This window comes from Pseudopodoces humilis, chromosome 15 (genome assembly GCF_049639895.1).
Source record: "Pseudopodoces humilis isolate 2021_Gansu_Grassland_sample_001 chromosome 15, ASM4963989v1, whole genome shotgun sequence".
NCBI lineage: Eukaryota > Metazoa > Chordata > Aves > Passeriformes > Paridae > Pseudopodoces > Pseudopodoces humilis.
The window spans coordinates 13,357,602-13,376,860 of record NC_142214.1 but is presented as its reverse complement, the minus strand read 5'-3'; the positions used below and the strand labels follow the sequence as shown (position 1 = coordinate 13,376,860).

The 19,259-nt window shown below is 36.7% G+C and overlaps 1 protein-coding gene across 16 annotated transcripts in view; it reads left to right on the top strand.

Moving 5' to 3' along the window:
- The window catches only part of MTM1 (myotubularin 1), a 43,171-nt gene that overhangs the window by 17,393 nt on the left and 6,519 nt on the right, over positions 1-19,259 (top strand). For all 16 annotated transcript variants that reach the window (XR_001332117.2, XM_088062720.1, XM_088062715.1 and 13 more), the window contains 6 exons: positions 7,552-7,635; positions 8,763-8,912; positions 10,735-10,923; positions 13,995-14,180; positions 15,259-15,465; positions 18,963-19,055. Coding sequence is in view for 15 of the 16 variants with exons in the window: in XM_088062720.1 (XP_087918846.1) it covers positions 7,552-7,635; positions 8,763-8,912; positions 10,735-10,923; positions 13,995-14,180; positions 15,259-15,465; positions 18,963-19,055 (909 nt within the window). In the remaining variant the exon portion in view is untranslated. The remainder of the gene's footprint in view (positions 1-7,551; positions 7,636-8,762; positions 8,913-10,734; positions 10,924-13,994; positions 14,181-15,258; positions 15,466-18,962; positions 19,056-19,259) is intronic.

The following is a 19,259-nucleotide window of genomic DNA, read 5'->3' as shown; positions in this document are numbered from 1 at the left end:
AGCCAGATAGGGAACTGAAAACAACTAAAGTTAACAAGGAGATAAAAATAAAAGCTTTACTCTGAGTTGTTTCCTATCTTGTTAGTCCAAAGTGGGAATGGGGTCAAAGCATCTCTGGGTAGATGTGAATGAGGGATGATAGCATTGCTCCTTTCGGTAGCTGGTTTAGAACAAGGTTTCACTGTGTGAATGTGGCAGTGTGTTGGGACTGTGCATGCCTGCCTTTGCTTTGGAGTGCTCTCTTAACACTCTGGCCATGCAGCCAGCTCACTCAGGGAGATGTTCTACAAAGAATGTGCTGTAGTTCTCCATGACAGCTGGGTGGAGATGGAAGCCCGCTGATACTCAAATGCTCAGCTCTTGTTCTTCTCTGGTCTCCTCTCTATGACTGAAAGGTTCAGTCATATGGTTGATTATTCTTCTAATACCAGACTGGTATTTGTGTAATCATTAAGCCAGCATAACTTACTTATCACAAAAATAACTTACTTAGCACAAAATATTCTGGGTAGTCTTGTGTTGCTTTGAACAATTTAGGGAGACTTGGTTAGAAATCAGTGTGCATCAGAACCAGTTCAGGAGTGGACATGTGAATGGAACAGGTAGAAGGTGGGAGAGAAAAGAGGAGGGATGTCCTGTTTTTAGCAATGGTAAAATGTTAGTTAAACTCAGACCATCTTGTGGAATTGCATCCTAGCTGGTTCAGCAGCACTGATGATTGTACAGGTTTGCAGTAGAAAGAAGATATCATCAGGACAATAAAGTTCTAAAGCTTTACTGTCCTGATTTTTATCTGTATTTTTTATATTTTATATCGGATTTTTATATTACTGATTTTCAGCTGTAGTGGAACTATATCCCAACAGCTGGTCCTAAACAGGAACTGGTAGAGATGCCTTGCTTCTCTTCATGCTGTACCATTCTCATACAAATGGATGGTAAATAAAACCCAAAAGATTATTTTTGAGTGGAGTGTACTTACTGTTTTCAAGATTTGTCTCCATCACCATCCCACAGCAGTGTTTGAGAGCGTATAATAAATGACAAGCCTGATCACAACTCTTCCTCTGTCCCTCAGCATTGTCCTTGGTGCTTACATCCAGAAGCTGATTCTTGTTTGTCTCCAATTTGAGCATAGGTTGGGTTCAGATATCATTGAATCAGTAACATAAAGTAAAATCTGATAGTTCATCTGAATGACAGCATAGTTGATGGGCAGCAAGCAGCTGCTGCTGCTAATCCCTTGTTGCATTTGCAAACTTGTGCTAATTGAAAGAAAATTGCTGCTGAAAGTGGTTGTTGTTTTTTTGGGTTTTTTTTAACATTTGGAAAAATAAAACCAAAATAGCCAACACCCACAAATGAGATGTTTCAGTAAACCACAAAAGATGACATATATTTGGTCTTTCTAGTTTAGTTTCTACATAGCAGCTGTTTCACTTCCTGATCTTACCATGAGACTACACATCATCATTTTTATAAGATTGTTCAGGACCATGGTATCTGCACAATCGGTGTTTATTCCTAACCCCAGTAGGTCTGTGGGAATGCCCATTTTGGTGAAACTGGTTGCTGAGCTGGCTGACTAACTGCTCCTGGTGTCACTGCTTATCCTGGTCATTTAAAATGGTTGAGGGTTGACTCATGCCAGTGTTGCTGTTGGTCTGCAAAGATAACTTTAGTTGGAACAAGGCTGGTGAAGGGGCTTGTCTGACAGAGCACCTGAATTCGCAAAGAACCCTTTTACTTGACCCTTCACTCCCCATGACACAGGGCAGCAGTGGTGTGAGTTGACCATGTTCACAAAGGACCAGGGGGGACTTACACCAGCACTGTCTGACCTTAGTTTTTAGATGAGCAGGTAAGATATAACTGGCTAGGTTGCAGTAATGGCATACTAAATGCCATTAATAATGGCAAGGATAACGATATGTTTATTTTTAGATACATTGAGAAACTGTCAGCCTTTACCGCAAGTAAAAACCTAGTAATTTATGATATGTAAAAAGCATACTTCAGTGAGTTAGAAATAGAAAATGCATTTGATTTTCTTCACAGGTGTGTGGCAGCTTCTTGTTCTAGTTTTACTGCCTTCTTCTTTTACAATGCATAAAGACTGGTCAAATATTTAATAAATTGTGTCTGTGTTATATATTCATGTACAAGTATGTGTTAATGTGCTATGATTCCATAAAGAGTAAATATGTAGTTAATGTATTTATACTGGTGTTTATATATTTATGTTACATTTATACTGCTAAATAGACTGCTTGCTAAACTGCAATTGTCAGATTGTAGGTGCTTTCTCCTTTGCCTCACAGAACTATCTTGTGTTTTGAGCAACCAGTGTATTGCATATTATTTTTGTATACTAAATGGGAAGAAGAAATTGAATGTTAAGGACTCTGTCTGTAGGAGGCTTAAAAATAGAGACTGATTGAATTGTGGTTTTACTTTACCTGCAAGTAAACAATTATTTGCACAGTGAAGCATAAAAAGTGATTTACCAAAAATGTTACAAGATTTAGAAGATTTTTTAGCCTTCTGGTTCAAGTGAAGCAGTAGTCATCTGCTTTTAGACTGTGGATCTGCAATGAAATTCCTACTTCCATTTTGTGCAGGGATTTAATTTGGTTTTGGAAAAATCTTAGCTGATGGATGGGGAGTCTTGCTTGGTTTTTGCCAACTATGGGTATTGAAAAGTCACAAACTTTGCATCCAAAAAGTGTTTTGAGTGATGATTTATTACACTTTCTTGATTTCTTACTTGTTTCATGTTTTCTTTGATTTATTCTTTCGGTTTCCCATGGTAGCTGAAAAGAATTTGAAACTGATTTTTAATTAGTTGATTGACTAATCAGAGTTGATGGGCTTCCATCTTGCATGTAGTATTAATCTCCATCAAACTTAGAACAGATATGATCAGTGCATTGGAAGTAACTGCTGATTATCCTTCCTTGAACTCAAGATGTGAGGTAAATTATCAGTATAACTTGAGATAAATCTGTGTTTTATTTAAGTAGCTTTCAGCTAACCAGTCTCAGTGCTGAGAGAAGGGATGATAACTGAGGCTTGCTTCCCAAAACACTGATGTGTTGAGCAGGTAGTCTGCCTGAAACTTGTGCTGTTGTTTGTCCTTAGTAGCTAACCAAACTAATGTGGAGTTGTCTCAGGTGCACCTGTGCAAACCACAGGTCTGCTTTTTGATTATATGTTCTTGATTTTGAAAAACCTATTCACGATCTCAAAAAGTCCACAATGAAACACTTCTATTTTACTGCTATATTCTTCCGAATCTGAGTATCTCTTATATGTAGGTTTTTGGGGTTTTTTTGTTTTTGTTTTTTTTTAATTTCCACTCAAATCTGGACACATCTGATGAAGCTGCAGTTGATTTAATTCTTGGGAAGATAGACTGTATGCAGCAGGACATGCAGAGAAAAGATTTTTGTTGGAGAGGCAGGATTATCATTGAGAGAAAGGAATGGAATTTTGTGTGTGGAGGGAAGAAAACATGAGTGGAGTTCAGGGTGGAGACTCTTTAGTACCAAAAATTTTGTTTGGGGAGAAGGAGGATCTGGCAGGGATAGGGATGTACCATAGATTTGAAGGGAAGATGTGTGAAGAAGGCATAGAACTGACCAGCCCTTTATTATTCTGGTATTTGAAAGGCTTTCCTGAGTGAATAATGGTGCACTGAGAGAGGCTGGCAGAGCTTTTCCACCTTGTGGGGTCACACAATTCTGAGAGCTGCTCATGTCCTTCTCCGACCTTCCTCTGCCCACTGCATCTAAAGGCTATAAATACACACCCAGCTGGTATGTACTTAGTGCCTGCAGGCAATGGTGTGACCTCCCTGCTTTCATCCCCACATGCAAGTATGTGTGTATGAGGGGCACTAATATTAAGGAACCTGTATCCACAAAAAGCAAAGACAGGTAATTTTACTAAGATAGCACCTCTCAAATCTTACATCAAGTGATAAAGAGAACCTATGTATGTTACATTGTGAATGGCATAATTTCTCATTCCTGTTTATTTCTGTTCCATTTGCCTGCTGCACTGTAGAATTGCATTCAGATTTTGTGCACTGTGAGGAGAAAGATTCAGCAGCATTGAGTTAATCGTAAATATACAAACATACTGCATTTAATCTGTAATCTTGGATTATTCAGGACAAAAGAAATATGTGGGTCGTTAGTGATGATGTGAAGCTAACCTGAACTATAACAAACTCTTCTGGGATCTAAATACGTATTTATCACCTTGTTCGCTATAATGTGGTTTATCAGTTTGGTTGAATTAGAAAAATAAAATACCCAATTCAACAAAAAATGTTATTCAGTAGAAATTACTTCATATTGCTCATTATCACATTTTGTTTCAAAAAGAAGTAATGTACAAACATGTGCTAAATAAGGCTTGTACTGACACAGATCATAAAATGCAACTGTATCCAATCATATATCTTACGTTAAGTGTATGATTCTTATAATAAAATGGTTATAAATGTGGGTTGCTTGTTACAGTCAATATGGTAAACTGTAGTTAGGAATTAAATAGACCTATATTAATTGAGTATAACTCTAGACTATTGCATTTGTGTATCTCCTACTCTTTTAATGACAATATAAAACAGCAATAATTGTGTATTTGTTTGGGAGAAGTGTGCTTAAGGTAGGGTGGGGACATTACTGAATTTCAGATTCCAGTTATTGGGGGTGGTGGGAACGGAATTCAGATCTTTAATCTTTTGGTACAGCAAGAGTTTCAGTAGTCACCAGATCAACTGTGCAGTCTGTACACAGTGGTATACATCCAAATGTGTATGTATAAACCTTTTGCTATAATTTAGTCAATGGTTGAAGAAGAAAAATAATTTTTAGTCTTCAGGATTTTAGAGACTGGTCATTTTTAAATACTGTTCTTGTGTAGTATAATGCAGGAGTTTCCTCAGATTTGTTTATACAAAAATCTGAATCCAAATTCTGCTCCGTATGCCTTTGCATTCATTGTAGTGTTCTGTGATTTGTTAAACTCCAGGTTTTTGCTGGTTGCTTTATTCTACTAATGAATTTCTTGCTATTGAGAAACATAGGAAGAATTTGTTCTACCTGAAATATCAACAAAATTGATGAAGTGTAGTTGTCCACTTAAATAATTAAGAGTTGTATGACTTTAAGCTTTTGTAACATATGTGGTAAAGCTGCTGAAGCCAAGCGTTTGTAAATGAATCATGCTGTACATAGTAGGACATTGTTCTTTCAGAAAGGATTCAATCCATCCCCTCATGCATAATAAATTTAACCCTGGTTTTTAAAAGATGTAAACAAAATGCACTTTTCCCTCTAATGTCTTGTGAATTTTTTTTGTCGGTGACATGAGCAGCATAGCTGCCATTTATTTTTAGTTTAGTTTTAGTGTAGTTAGGAACAGCATCTTTTTTTATTTTTGTCAGTAAAAATCTGTTCTGTGTAACAGCTGTCGCAGTGCGCTGTAATAAACTCATGAGGTTTACTTACCAGGGCTTCAGATGGGTAATTTTTGCTTTTTCATGAGGAAACTTGCAGTAAGTAGGAACGAAAATAAAAGACTTATTCCTACCTTCAAGATACATTTTAAGTGGCCTGTTAGGATTCCAGTGCTTCTGTTTCCTATTGTTCTAAGATTCTTCTTTGTCTCTGGTTCCTTGCTGAATTCTTAGCATAGTTGCTCTTCAGGATATAGCAAATTCCTTTGGGAGGAGGGGATAGTTCTTGTGTGTAGCTGTTTATTAATAGTTCAGCAAATCAGTTCCATCTACTGCTTCTCATATAGTGATATTCCCATTTTGCTGTATTCCTTATTTGCAATTAAACAACCTTTTTCAGGTTTTTAAATAACTTTTAATACTTGCATCTACTTTTAATGGAATGGGGTTTCCTTCTGATAGGTTAGATGTCCATCTCTTCATCTCTCCCTCTGATAGCAGCTTACTTAGTCAAAAGAATTTGTAATGTTTACTTGCACTGTAGGTCTGCCCCTTTAAAAGTGGTAAAGACATTCAGAAAATAAAACCAGGGAATACATTGTTTACTTCTGCAAACTTGCCAATGACTGCACTTGCTCTAAAATAGTGCCTTAATTTGAAATTCCAGTTTGTAAAACTAGTGAGATAAAACATCTTGAGTGAGCAGTAACATGCTTCTAAAATATTTGTTTATTTGAACTACATGAGGAAAAAACTTCTCTTTTTGAGGGGGATTCAGTTTTGTGTTTTGATATGAGCTGTTCAGCATTTAAAGCAGTGTAACGTACTGGGCTGAGCAGAATTGCCCAGAAGCCTTCCTAAGATTCAAAGCCTCCTCTATGGGGGTGGTGGTGAAGGTTTCAAGCATTACCTTTTCTTTGGACCTTTGTAGGAGGAATCATGGCACCTTAGACCACAAATTTTTTTCTTGCTTACAGGGTCTTTTTGCACGTGTGAAATGTTCAGTTTATCATTCAGTTTCTCTTTTTAATGTTTTTGAATAGCTAGGAGACTTTCAGCTGTTTTGTTACAGATGAGCTATGATGGGCTCTGGAGTGTTTCTGCTCTATGCTGTTGCTCAGGTTAGCTCAGGACAACACATCCTCTTTTGTGTTTTCTTTTTTAATTGTTTTTTTTGTTTTTGTTTTTTGGTTTTTTTTTTATTTGAAACAACTTTGTTTCATGCTTGTTTTAGTATCTGAAGAGTTTGTAGGCCATTAAAATCAATTTTCTCAACGAGGAAGATTCTTAACATAAACATTACTTTGCTTTCATCCTAAACTATAGAAAAAACCAAGGGAAGAGAAGGGGGTTAGGTAATACAGCCCACTTGAAATTTGTTGGAAGGAGAAGGAAGGTAAAAGGTATGAGACACTTGCTGGAATGCTGAGTGAGGCTGCTGTGCTGTATAAATGAATTGTGACAGCAAGTAACAAAGCAAGTAAAAAGTAAGCAATGTAACCAGCTAACTGTTTCATTTTCAACAGCAACTTTTTACTTTCATGGAGTTTTACAGCAATTAGGATTTCTCTTAGTAAGTATCAGTTGGGGAGGGGATGTAGAAACCCAGCTCCTTCCTAATGGCAATGAACAGCAATTAAAACCTTTTTCCACTTTGAATTTAGCATCTTGTTAGCAGTGTTGTATCTTGTAATTGAAGCTGTGCCTATTGGAGAAATTTGTTGAGAAGACGGTAGTTTATTTAGTGATAATGGAAAATAAACCATTCTAAAACATTTCAACCTCCTGACAGTAAAAAAGAAAAATCCAACCAGTTAACCTTTATAATTTCTATTGGTTTTGTTACCTTTTAACTGTTGTCATATTTTCATTATTTTCATTACCAGATACATATTTTTTGTTAGTTGTTGCTCTTTGCTTCATAGTCTTGCTCATACCAGATGTAACTGGAGAGAGTGGGGCTGGCATGGAGCAGTCAGTCCTATTTTGTAGCAAGCGTTAGGGTATAACTGATGATGAGCTCTCATATTTGCTATTTATAGTCTGAGTTTGGTGGAATAAGCTTCTTTTATATCTTACAGATTTTTTTTGCCTTTGTAAATGAAGAAAAGTTTTCTGAAAATGGATGGATGGTGTACAACCCAATGTCTGAATACAGGAGACAGGTGAGTTACTACAGTTGCCATTGCCTGGTGCTTTCAAACCTCCTAACTTGCACAGAGGAATTACTGTTTGTACATTTCTCTTATCAGCTGGGAGAGGATGAATTGCAACTTGAAGAAAAATAAAGAAAATAAAGAAAACGCTTGAGCCTTTAAAAAAACCTAGAATGTCACAGGAAGTTAATCTTTGCTCTTTGAAGGAAGTTATTGGTGTCTCTTAAAATGTGCCACTGCTAAGTGAGCACAGGCAGGTAGAGTGTGCTAAACATGTAACTGTAGTGTCCTAAACATAGATTGGATTTGTTCTTCCCATAATGAAGAGGGGAAAAACCAGCTTGTTTTAGAAACAGCATTACTTTATGGAATTTGTGGATGTCTATCAGTATTCCTCCTTGCTCTGTATGTGATCTTGGAAAAATGTCAGTGAAAGACATTAATATTTCATTTTAAAATGTCTGTTAGATAATTAAAGTATGACATTAAAAAAAAAAAAATACCAAACAATAAGAACTTCCTTAATTTTTGTTACCCTCCATAGTTTTTTTGGTTCATGGTTTAGAAGCCTAAGGACCAAAAAAGGTAAGATACAAACACCCACACAAACCCAGCTGTGCATGTATGGAGGACTTAACGGTATTTCTTCTGGAAACGCCTTACTGGGCAGAGTGCAACTAGGAGTTATTCTTTCTCAGTAAGAAATCTTACTTTTAACCTGACAGTAGTATCAGGCTACAGGGAGAAAAGGTTATAGTGAAACTTCTTCCCCCACAGTCTCTCTTCACCAGGGAAGGTGGAAAAGCAGAGCATTAGTGAAGGAGAGAATAATTTTCTTTCCTCAATCCCACGGTTAAAGAAATACATCTCCTAGTTTCAGTCATTGTTTTGAAACTTATTATAAGGCTAGAATTGTGTGCATAAGGGTATTAGATGGCTGTGCAGCTGTTTAAGGCTGTGAATCCATCTCCAATGAACTGGTGTGTGTGGGCTTGTAATTGTTTTTGCTTCTATTGCTTTGAAATGGTACTTAATTAAATTGTTGCCATGTGGCCATAATGTCATGTAAAATTCAGGAGTGGAGTTATTACTATTTCAACCAAAAATACATTGAAAAACTTCATGTTACATTTTAGGGGCTGCCTAATGAACGGTGGCGAGTGACCTTCATTAACGAGCATTATGGGCTATGTGACACATATCCTTCGCTCTTGGTCGTGCCATACAATGCAACAGATGATGATCTCAAGAAAGTTGCTGCCTTTAGGTCCCGAAATAGAATTCCGGTGAGTATAAGGTGATGGAACTTGCCTGATGGCAGAGCTAGTTTTAATTTGCATCCAAACAAATCCTTACTGAACGCAATGCAGAGGATGCTTTTTTTTGGAAATGGATATGGCAAAATAATTTTGATTCGCTGGTGGTTTTCACTTCTTGAAGATGGTGTCTTGGTCAAACCATATTTCCATTTCTCCTCCATAACTATAACTAATGATAGCTTCATTGGTTTTAACTTGATTTGCCCAGTAACAGTGGCCAGCAGTGCAGTTTCCCTTGATGAGGAATGAGCCTTATACTGCCGTGTGCAGTGGTTACCATTGCTGAATGCACATAAAAGGTAATCAGAAATGTTGTCCTGCAACATATCGCATTTAAATATAATTCCACTTGTCAGTCCTAAAATAAGACCTCATGCATTGTCACTTTAGTGATTCTTGGGCTTTTTAATCTGTAGAATAAGAGAAACCCATTTGGCTTCTTGAGTTTCTGTAATGAAAATTCTATGAGGTAAGAGAATTTTTATGTATCAGGTTTTTACAGCACTGGAGAAACTAATTTCTATCCCAATACTTGTTTTAACTGCTGTTTCCCTTTGGCAAACTTGGAAGATGTGCTGGATTCTTAGACAGTATCGGAAAGCTATCTTGAATCTCAGTTTCAAACAGATGAACAGCTCAATATGACGAATATTTATTAGATATGGTATTTACTGACAGACTAGGTCTATAATTATAAATTTACTATATACACACACACACATATATCTGTATAATATGTATACATATGTGTAATCCACAACCTGTGCATATAGTCCTAATAGCCTAGCACTGTCATCCCTGTCACCTTTGTGTGACATGTCAAAATTCATGACAGACCTTTTGGTATACCTATACAGTGAGAGTAATTTCCTTGGTTACAGTAATTTTATTAAAATAGTAATTTTAAATAATAATTTCATTCTTGTCAAGAAATAACCACTCATCCTCACCCCCTCCTCCCCCTATTCCCCCACTGGCAGATGTTGTTTCTGATCTACCCCTCAGGAATGAACACTTTCTGAGGATTGGATTTTGGGATTTTTTTTGTTTGAACTCTGATCTTCTTTCACTCTGTAACCCACAACTTACAGAGTGGGTGAGAATACTGTTTCTTAATATTTTGCAACAATTAATTTGCATTTTTTGCCAGCTTCTTTGGTTTCTTGCTTATCTTTAACCTCTGGCAATGTGTGTGTTCCCTGGGCAGCTCACTGCCTTTTGTGGCAAGTCGTCTCTGGCTCAGAACAACAAGACAGCATGTACTTCACTCCAGTGCTTCCTCTTTGTAAAGAGGGCTGAGGAACAGAATGCGCTCTAAAGAGAAGAGAAAACATTCAAGATACTGCAGAAAGGTTCAACTTCCCTTTCCCATCCAAAAAAAGGGAAAAGTTGTTCGTGTAGAACTGGAGCCATTAATCACTGTTTCTACAATAAGTTCATTCTCCTGAGTTGTTTTTTAGTTTCAGCAGAGATGGCTGTGTTTGTCATTAGTTTAGTTTTCAGGATTATTTATGTAACCTAAGACTTGTAGGAAAATATTAAAATACATTGGATTATATAGTTAAGTATGATTTCAGTAAACATTAAATATGAAAGAGAACTCTTTTGAAGATTATTATTAAATTTTATGAGACTAGGAGGCAGTTGAGATGTCAAGGGATTGTATTTTGAAGAAATGAAAGGTGTTCATTTTCATACTGTGTATTTTAAAGAATATAGCTTTAAGATTTAAGTTATGATATTTTTACTAAAATAAGGGTTTTTTGCTGTGTGTTTGCCATGTGACTAGGTTCTCTCATGGATTCATCCAGAGACCCAAGCTGTAATCATGCGCTGCAGTCAGCCCCTGGTTGGAATGAGTGGCAAGCGGAGTAAAGATGATGAAAGATACCTTGATACCATCAGGGAGGCCAATGGGCAGATCTCCAAATTGACCATCTATGATGCAAGGCCCAATGTCAATGCAGTTGCAAACAAGGTAAACAGATGCTTCTAATGTCTTATTTTTGAAGGGAATGAGAAAGATACTTACTTTGAAGTTTTCCCTTCACAGGAAACCTCACAGAATAGTAGTAATCTTAATATATAGATTTACATAATAAACCACTGAGGCTCAAGGTCGTGAAAGGACATGAGTGCCTAAGGTAGATCCCTAAGCAGAGTTTCAAGACCATATGTGGATTTCCAGACACACTTTTCTGTGTCTGTTCTTAGCCAAGTGCAGATCTTAGCATGGGACTGAAGTCAGGCATGACTCCGCTCTGCACTGGGAGGTAGCTGTAGACTGGGCTGTAGAGCATATCCCCTGTTGGAATGACAGGCCACTTCTGAGCAACCTGCAGATCCTCTGGGAAAATTCCATCCTAAAAAGGATGTGTGCATAAAGCCAAGCCCACTGACAGGCATCCTTTGTTTGGGTCTTCCTAACCATTATATGGACTACTTCAGACCCATCCTGGCATCCAGCAAATAAAGAGAAAATTATAAATAAATTAGTTTGGGTACTTGCACTCTAAACAGTAGTATGGGTATGATCTTGGATACTTTGGTACCTTTTGTTCTTCCCCAGGTGATTGTAGTTGCTAAGTACAAAAACAGTGTTTTCATTGGGTAAGGTGACTGTTTCTTTGTTATCTGTCATCAAAACCCAAATGGGATCAGAATCATATACCAGCCCAGGCTAGAACAGATCTTGAAAAATCATATCCTCTAACCTTTCAGGAAGAAGATGTGTGCCTGTGGATTGATTCCTCTGCTTCCCTGTCAACTCTGTTTAGGATTAGATTATTTAGGCAAGCTCACATAATGCCAGTACACTTTGTCAGTGTTGTTTTTGACACAGAGCATAGTATACATGGATGTGCTCCATTTGTTTTTGCAAAAACCATGTTAGGGAATGGTGGTGTAGGAGACAAGTTTAATGCTTTTGTCATAAGAGGATGTGTCACACCTGGTTGTAGTCACTTAGTCATGGACCTTCAAACAAATGAGGGGGACATGCTCTTCAGTACTTACTAGTGGAGGTGTGTGTCTGCACAGCAAGGAGCATGAGAGCTGAGCTCAAGAGGGTTTGAGACCTGAGTGAAATGATAAATGTGCTTATCTGGAGAGAAAGAATTCTAGCTTCTGAATAGTTTTGTGGAACAAAACAAACACCAGATTAGTGAAATGAGCCCTCTTCAGAGTTTGTGCTGAAACGAATATGAAATGGCAAAACATGTTTGCATCTAAGAGGTTTATGTGTAACCAATGTTAAATTGCTTTCATGAATAACAGTAGTAATTCAAGGGGGACAATAATACTGATAGTTTGCTCTGTACAATTAGGTGCATGTGTTTGTACCTGTAGAGTTTTCTCTGTAATACACAATGTAGTTTGTTAAGCTTTGTTACTATGTTTGTGTGTATAGCACACATTCTTTCAGAGACTATCCTAGGGGCAGTTTTAACCTGATGGTTTGTATTTTGAGGTTTTGTATCTGCCTCAGTTGTTTGCATTTGATAGTACAAATCCCAATATCCTTTGCACACTGAATTTTTATGGGTGAACAAAACATGTAATATTTTTGTTTGCCTTGTGGAAAGATTGTCAGTTAGGTCTTTGAAACAAATGGGGTAAAAAATTGAGTTTGTCCAAGAGCTGCAGAAAAATTTAAGGTAATGTCTTGGAGACATTGATATATACATATTTTAATTAACTCCTCATATCTCTAAATATGAAATGCTCAATAAGCAGTAGACACAGTAGGGTACATTTCTGGGTGTAAGGGAGAATGACATAAGTGCAAATCGGTGTTGATCAGAACTGAAAATATTTTGTGAACAGCTGTGAAGATTTTGTCTAAGCAAAATCTTGGGCTGTGCTACTCATGCATTGTTGTGTTCCTTGTACATAGGTCAAGACACAGTCTAGAGCTGCAGCAGCCCTAATGCTGAAATTACAATCATTCCTCACAAAGACTTCATAACACTCCAAGGAAAGAGAAAAATACACTCATTGCTTCTTACACTGCAGAGCCTGGAAGCTCTGATAATAACCCTACATCTCAGTAAAGAGAGTGCACAGAACAGATACTGTGCTGCTGTACAGCATTGTAGGTGGCACTAATGGGGAAAAGCTTTAGGCTCTTGTCTGATGTATAGCTGGTGGCTGCAATAGCATATAAAGGAAAGATTTATTTATCCAAATTTATGGCATGTTTTTGTTGTCTGCAGGATATGCTGCAATTTTGCAGCTCTCTGAGCTTGAGGGAGCTGGTAATGCTTAGTGTGAAGTAAAGGACGCTCAGGGGGAACCTTATCACTTTATACAACTGCCTGGAAGGAAGTTGTAGCCAGGTGGAGGTCAATGTCTTCTCCCAAGTAACAAGTGATGGGGCAAGAGGAAGTGGCTTCAAGTTGCATCGGGGGACGTTTAAATTGGATATTGGGAAAAAAAAATTGTGGAAATGGTTGAATCACTGTCCCTGGAAGTATTTAAAAGATGTATCACTTGAGGGCATGGTTTAATGGTAATCTTGGCACTGCTGAATTAATGGTTCAACTCAATGATCTTAAAGGTCTTCTCCAACCCAAACAATTTAATGTTTATCTTTGGAAAGTCTCCTTTTTTAGTGGCATTGTGCCCTAAGATGTGTGTGGGTTTTCTGCTTCCTTTTGTAACCAGGCACATCCTCTGCGGTGGTGGTGTGAAACGTTTTGAAGGAGCAGCAGCAGAACAGGCTTTTTATTTATGTGGCTCTTTAATATTTTAACAGTCTAAATACATGTTTAGCTTTCAGTACTAAAATTTAGTTTTAGAAAAAGTAGTTTGCTGTAAACTTTAATGTTATTGCTAATTTACCTCTTAAAGAAAGAATCTAAGATTCTTGAACATAATTTTAAAATTCAGGGTATCTTATTCTTAACTGAACTCTTAAATTTAAATTTATTTGGTCAAACATTTTATCACTTTTGTCTATTTCCATGTCAAATGACATTCATTTCTTTCTTGCTCTGTTGAAAAGAGTGTTTATATGACTAAAGTTAATTTCAGATTTCTTGTTTGTAGGCAACTGGGGGAGGATATGAAGGTGAAGATTCATATCCCAATGCAGAACTTTTCTTTTTGGATATTCATAATATTCATGTCATGCGGGAATCTTTGAAGAAGCTGAAGGACATTGTTTATCCCAATGTGGAAGAATCACACTGGTTGTCAAGTCTGGAATCAACCCACTGGTTAGAACATATAAAGGTAAGTTTTCCTAGATTGTTTGAAAAATGTTTGTCCAAATATGTCATATCATACTTGCTTTTTTTGCTAAACTTTGAAATTGTCCTGGAACATATCAAACTACTTGGACTACAAAAAAAACATCCGTGAGTGCTGGCTTTTTTTGCCAACTAATCTTAGAGTATGTTATGAAACTCATAACTAAGCAACAGTAGGTGAATTGAATGTTTGTTGCCTGCCTCAAGTTAAGAGTCTTTAGCAGAAGAATGCGTTCTTAGACTGATTTGCTTTACATGCATGAGAACTGATTTACTTTGGTTTCTTGCAATACAGGCCTGCAGATGACTGTCATTGTGAAATATTAGTAAATACTTCCGTTGTCAATGTGTATGTGATTTTATTTTGTGAAATATGGTTTTGTAAATAAATAAATGTTGTACATTTATTTGTAAATTTTGTAATTTTCATCTGGTAGAAAAAATAAAATACTTAAAGCTGGTAATTCACCAGTGTTCTTACTAGTTGACCTTTGAAATTTTTGCCTCAAGTACAGCTGTACAAAAGTAATCAGTGAAACTTTTTTCACTCAGACTCCAACAATAGAGTATTATGTAATGAATCCTGCTTAATAAAACTTTTATCTTAATTTAATATTTGAAAAATAAGTATATTAGAAGGGCGCAAGCTTCTTTTTCCAGAGGCTGAGATAATTCAGTCAATTTAGTTGAAAGAAAGGAGTCAAATGAAATCACACTGAATTTTTAGAAAGTATATCCTATGGTAAATCCCTTCTTTCTTTGAAAAAGAAGCTTATGTTCTTTGGTCTATCAAGGTTACTGTTTTCTGCCATGTTTTTTAAGAATTTGCTGTGAGATGAATTTGATCTTACTAAGGGATTAGGGAAGCTATCTGTTTCTCTATTTTTATGCAAGAAATTCACTTGCTCTCCTAGAAAATTCTTTTCCAATTAACTACACTGCTCTTTTCAGGTCTTTTAATGGAAACAACATTAATTCAGATACAAAGAAATCAACTTATTGTTATCATTTGAGCAGAAATAAACCGTGTTGTTTGTTTGGTATGTATTGCTCCTCACCAGCTCGTGCTGACAGGAGCCATTCAGGTGGCAGACAAGGTGTCATCGGGCCGGAGCTCAGTGCTGGTTCACTGCAGTGACGGCTGGGACCGCACGGCTCAACTCACCTCCCTGGCCATGCTCATGCTGGACAGCTACTACAGAACCATTGAAGGTTTTGAAGTTCTGGTGCAAAAAGAGTGGATAAGCTTTGGACACAAGTTTGCATCGGTAAGAGTTAGAAGATAATTGCAAAGACTATGCAGAATTAACTTTTTGAAAAGCTTGCAGTGTTTAACTGCTTACTTTGCATCAGGGTTTGATAATTCCTGTCATTATTTTTGAATTTAGATTTAAAACATTTCCAGGTAAACTGAGCAGAACTTTTGGGTTTGGACCTGTTTGATCAATATTTTTCTTGCTATTCTATCTCTGAGAACTCATATTTTGTCTTTTCCATCCTTTTAGAAGCATAGAATTACTAGGGTCACTGTGGTTATGGAGCAAAGAAAATGAGGCAGAAAAATTGTATCCTCTCAAATTCTTCAGCTGAAGATCAGATAAAGCTGGGACATGAGGTTTTCCATCACTCTTTCTTTGGATTATTTTGACTGTCACAAGAAGCAGATGAATGAGTCTGGCCAGCGTCTTCTAAGTGAGATTTTGTGTGCTGATTCTCAAATACTCTAAATTTGTCATAATAGCTCCCAAGAAGCTGTCTCTGGTATTGTTGGCTCTACTTCAGTTGTCTTCTGGACAGGAGGTTAGAAGCTTAGGTTAAGTAGTTGCTTCCATAGCAAGTCCTTAATGTTTCACAGGTATGTGAATCATTTTCAGAGAAAATTCACGGAATATTCTGAGTTGGAAGGGACCCTGTTAGTCCTGTTTGTGTTAGAAAGCTTTTCAAAGTCCTAGTGGAACTTTTTCTAAATGTGGCCGCTAACCACTTAACCAGGAAGTCTATATGAGGAACCTGGAGTAGTAGATTAGGTTGCTGGGTAGACTGCTGTTACTTACTATAAACATTACAACAGTGTTGCCTGTTGGTGCTGAACCTTGTCATTCACAGTAAGAAGTTTCTACAACTTAAGTAGAACTTAATTGCATGAATATTTTGCCTAATGGATATGTGCCTAATGGAATATTTTAAACATCTGAATATTGCTAAAATTCAGAAAATAGGCAATCTGGAAAAAAATCAAGACATGGAAAAATATACCTATGTGTCTGTTTCATACCCATATTACATTTGCAAATGTGTGAGAGTGTTGCAGTCATTTGGAAACACATGTATGTCTCTGCATAAATCACCTCATCATTTACATGTGCTTATAGGCTGTGGCAGTTTTTGATCTGACATTCTAAAGGTGCTTTGAGGCTTAGGAGGTTTGGGTGTTGGGAGTGATAGCTGATGTAGTCTCATTTTTTGTGTACTTACTTATGGTCTTTTAGCAGTGATATGTTTTATAAACCTTTCGGTATTCTGTCTTGGTACAGCCACAGGAAAATGTGATGCCAGTGGCTTGACTTTTTATTCTCATTTTATTTTGTACTTAAAAAAAAGTTAGCAGTCAGGATGCAAATAAAATTAGATGGTATAACTAATTGACTTGTAGTCAATCGTGTGTTACGGTTTAACACAGATCTTAAAAAGATCTGTGTGTTCTTCATAATTTTTAATAAATTCAAATAATCTATGTTTATTTTTGTTAAATCATTCGTTTTAGTTGGGTAATCAAAGGATTTTGTTCTCCTTCAACTGATGTTTTTTTCCAAATAGTGAGGCAGGACTTGGCATCCCTTTCAGATGATTCACTCAGTCCATTGGTTCGTGTCTGACAATGTAGCAGCAATAAGAATGATTTAAGTAGTTGCTTTTTCTTAAATTGCTATTTTCCCAACTTGCTCAGTCAAGTAGCAATCTTTGGAAATGGTTGAAGCCACTCTTTAGCCATCTGCTGTAATCCAAGAGTACTGTAAAATTTTGAGGGGTCATTTAGCTTATAGTGAAGGTCAGTCTTTCCTGGACTGTTCTGTAGAAGTGGTGAGGATTTAAAAGACATGTGATGTGTTGACTGGGGGGCATGGCTTAGTGGTGGACTTGCCAGTGCTGGCTTAACAGTTGGGCTCTATGATCTCAAAGGTCTTTTCTAACCTCAACTACTCTATGATAAAAAATTATAATGCAAGCAGAAAATATTTTGATCATTCATATTCTGTTTTAACTTGGTAATTGATAGAATTGTGACTTTGAATAGTGAGAACTAGACACTTAGTGCAGTTAGAGCAATTCCTGAACCTCATCTCTGAAACCATTTTCATTTTCCCTTTAGTAGGGAGTTGAAGAGTAGAGTGCTACTTACATTGTCTGGGTTGGCACAAGCTTCATGTTTTTATGATACCAGGGTTGCAGTTTGGATTATTTAATATAATTATTATTTAATACCGAATAGTAGACTACTTATTAGTTTGTCTCCATATTTTATATTAAATGAGGTGAGCAATAAGTTTTCTTGTTGAAAAGGAATTCCCTACCCCAACTTTTCTATGTGTGGTGAATTTAGTGCACTCTCCAGATGATAAATTTGCTTATGTTGAATTTAATTCTAATTATACATTAAAATATGAGATATAATTATAGATGGAAGCTAGTCAGACATCCTGAAACTGCTAACTATGGTGGAAGTGGACAGACTTTCACTTCTTTATTAAACCATATATATGACTCTTAATGGATAACAAGTATTTCAAATCATGAAAACTGAAGAGCAAGGAAGCCAATTTGATTTTTTTCTTTATAGCCCTTTTCTAATAATTTGTTACTGTTGGTTGAGTTCAGCTGCAATCTGTCATCTCCCTCTATTTCCTCCCATTCAATGCTATTATTTAAATTATCTTGCAGGCCATTGTACAGAGTAGTGTACTGCTCTTAGGATTTGAGCATGTCCTTGAGGCATTAAGCTTGCTATTTTACAGGCAGATAGACATCTTAGGTCAACATACCTACATACATTTTTCCCTCCAGCAAGTATATTCAAACAGAATTATGGAATTAATTGAAACTCTTCTTCCCTGAATCTCTTACCTGTTCTCAGATATCAAATGCAAAAAGGAAGTAAACAGCTTTTACCAAATCCCTTTTTTGTCTGTGGAGCAAATGCCTTTGATTGTTACTTTGGGCACCTCAGAATAAGGGGCTCACCCAAACTTTAACAATCTGTTAATTTTCTGTCAAGAACATGAACTTTTTATCTTCTTCATGTTTGCCTGCCTCTATCAGGGTGAATTATAAGGTTCAAGTGTGGAGGAGAAAGAGAAGGTTACATATGGGTAATTTGATGATCTAGCTCCTGCAGTGGCTTAAAAAAAAAAGGAGGACAAAGTATGCAACTTGGTTTTTGACAGACTTGCCATGTAAATGTAGTTCAGAATATGTCTTCATTATTTGTTAAGTAATGGATGCTTCAACAGTTCTGCTTGTCTAATAATCAGCAGGTTTTTATAACAGGACCAGTTTTCAGTTTGGATTTTTTTTTCAGACTTATTTGGAACATGTTTGCAGTATTTCTTTTTATCTGAATCTCTCCTCCTTGGTGCAGTAACTAATTTTGAAATTATAACAGTGGGTTGCTGTATTTCAAAAGAGTTAATGCTCTAATACAAAATAATTTCTGTTGCCATAAAACAGCATGTTTCAGTTAAGAGGAGGCTTCTTTGCTTCATTTCAGAGAATAGGCCACGGTGATAAAAATCATGCTGATGCAGACAGATCACCCATCTTTCTCCAGTTTATTGATTGTGTGTGGCAGATGTCTAAACAGGTAACTTTTGTTGTTCTTAAGAAGGTAACAGTTTGAAGAGATTACTGAATTAAAACCCTACATCTTTATTTTTTGAAAAAAGAATAAGAAGACAGCATACCCCTCTGTTCTGACCTGTAGTAAAAAAGAGTGTATTTACTTCTGTGAAAGTGATATACAGGCTGTGGTTATGTTGCTGGACATGGCACTGGCTGTGCAGGCATG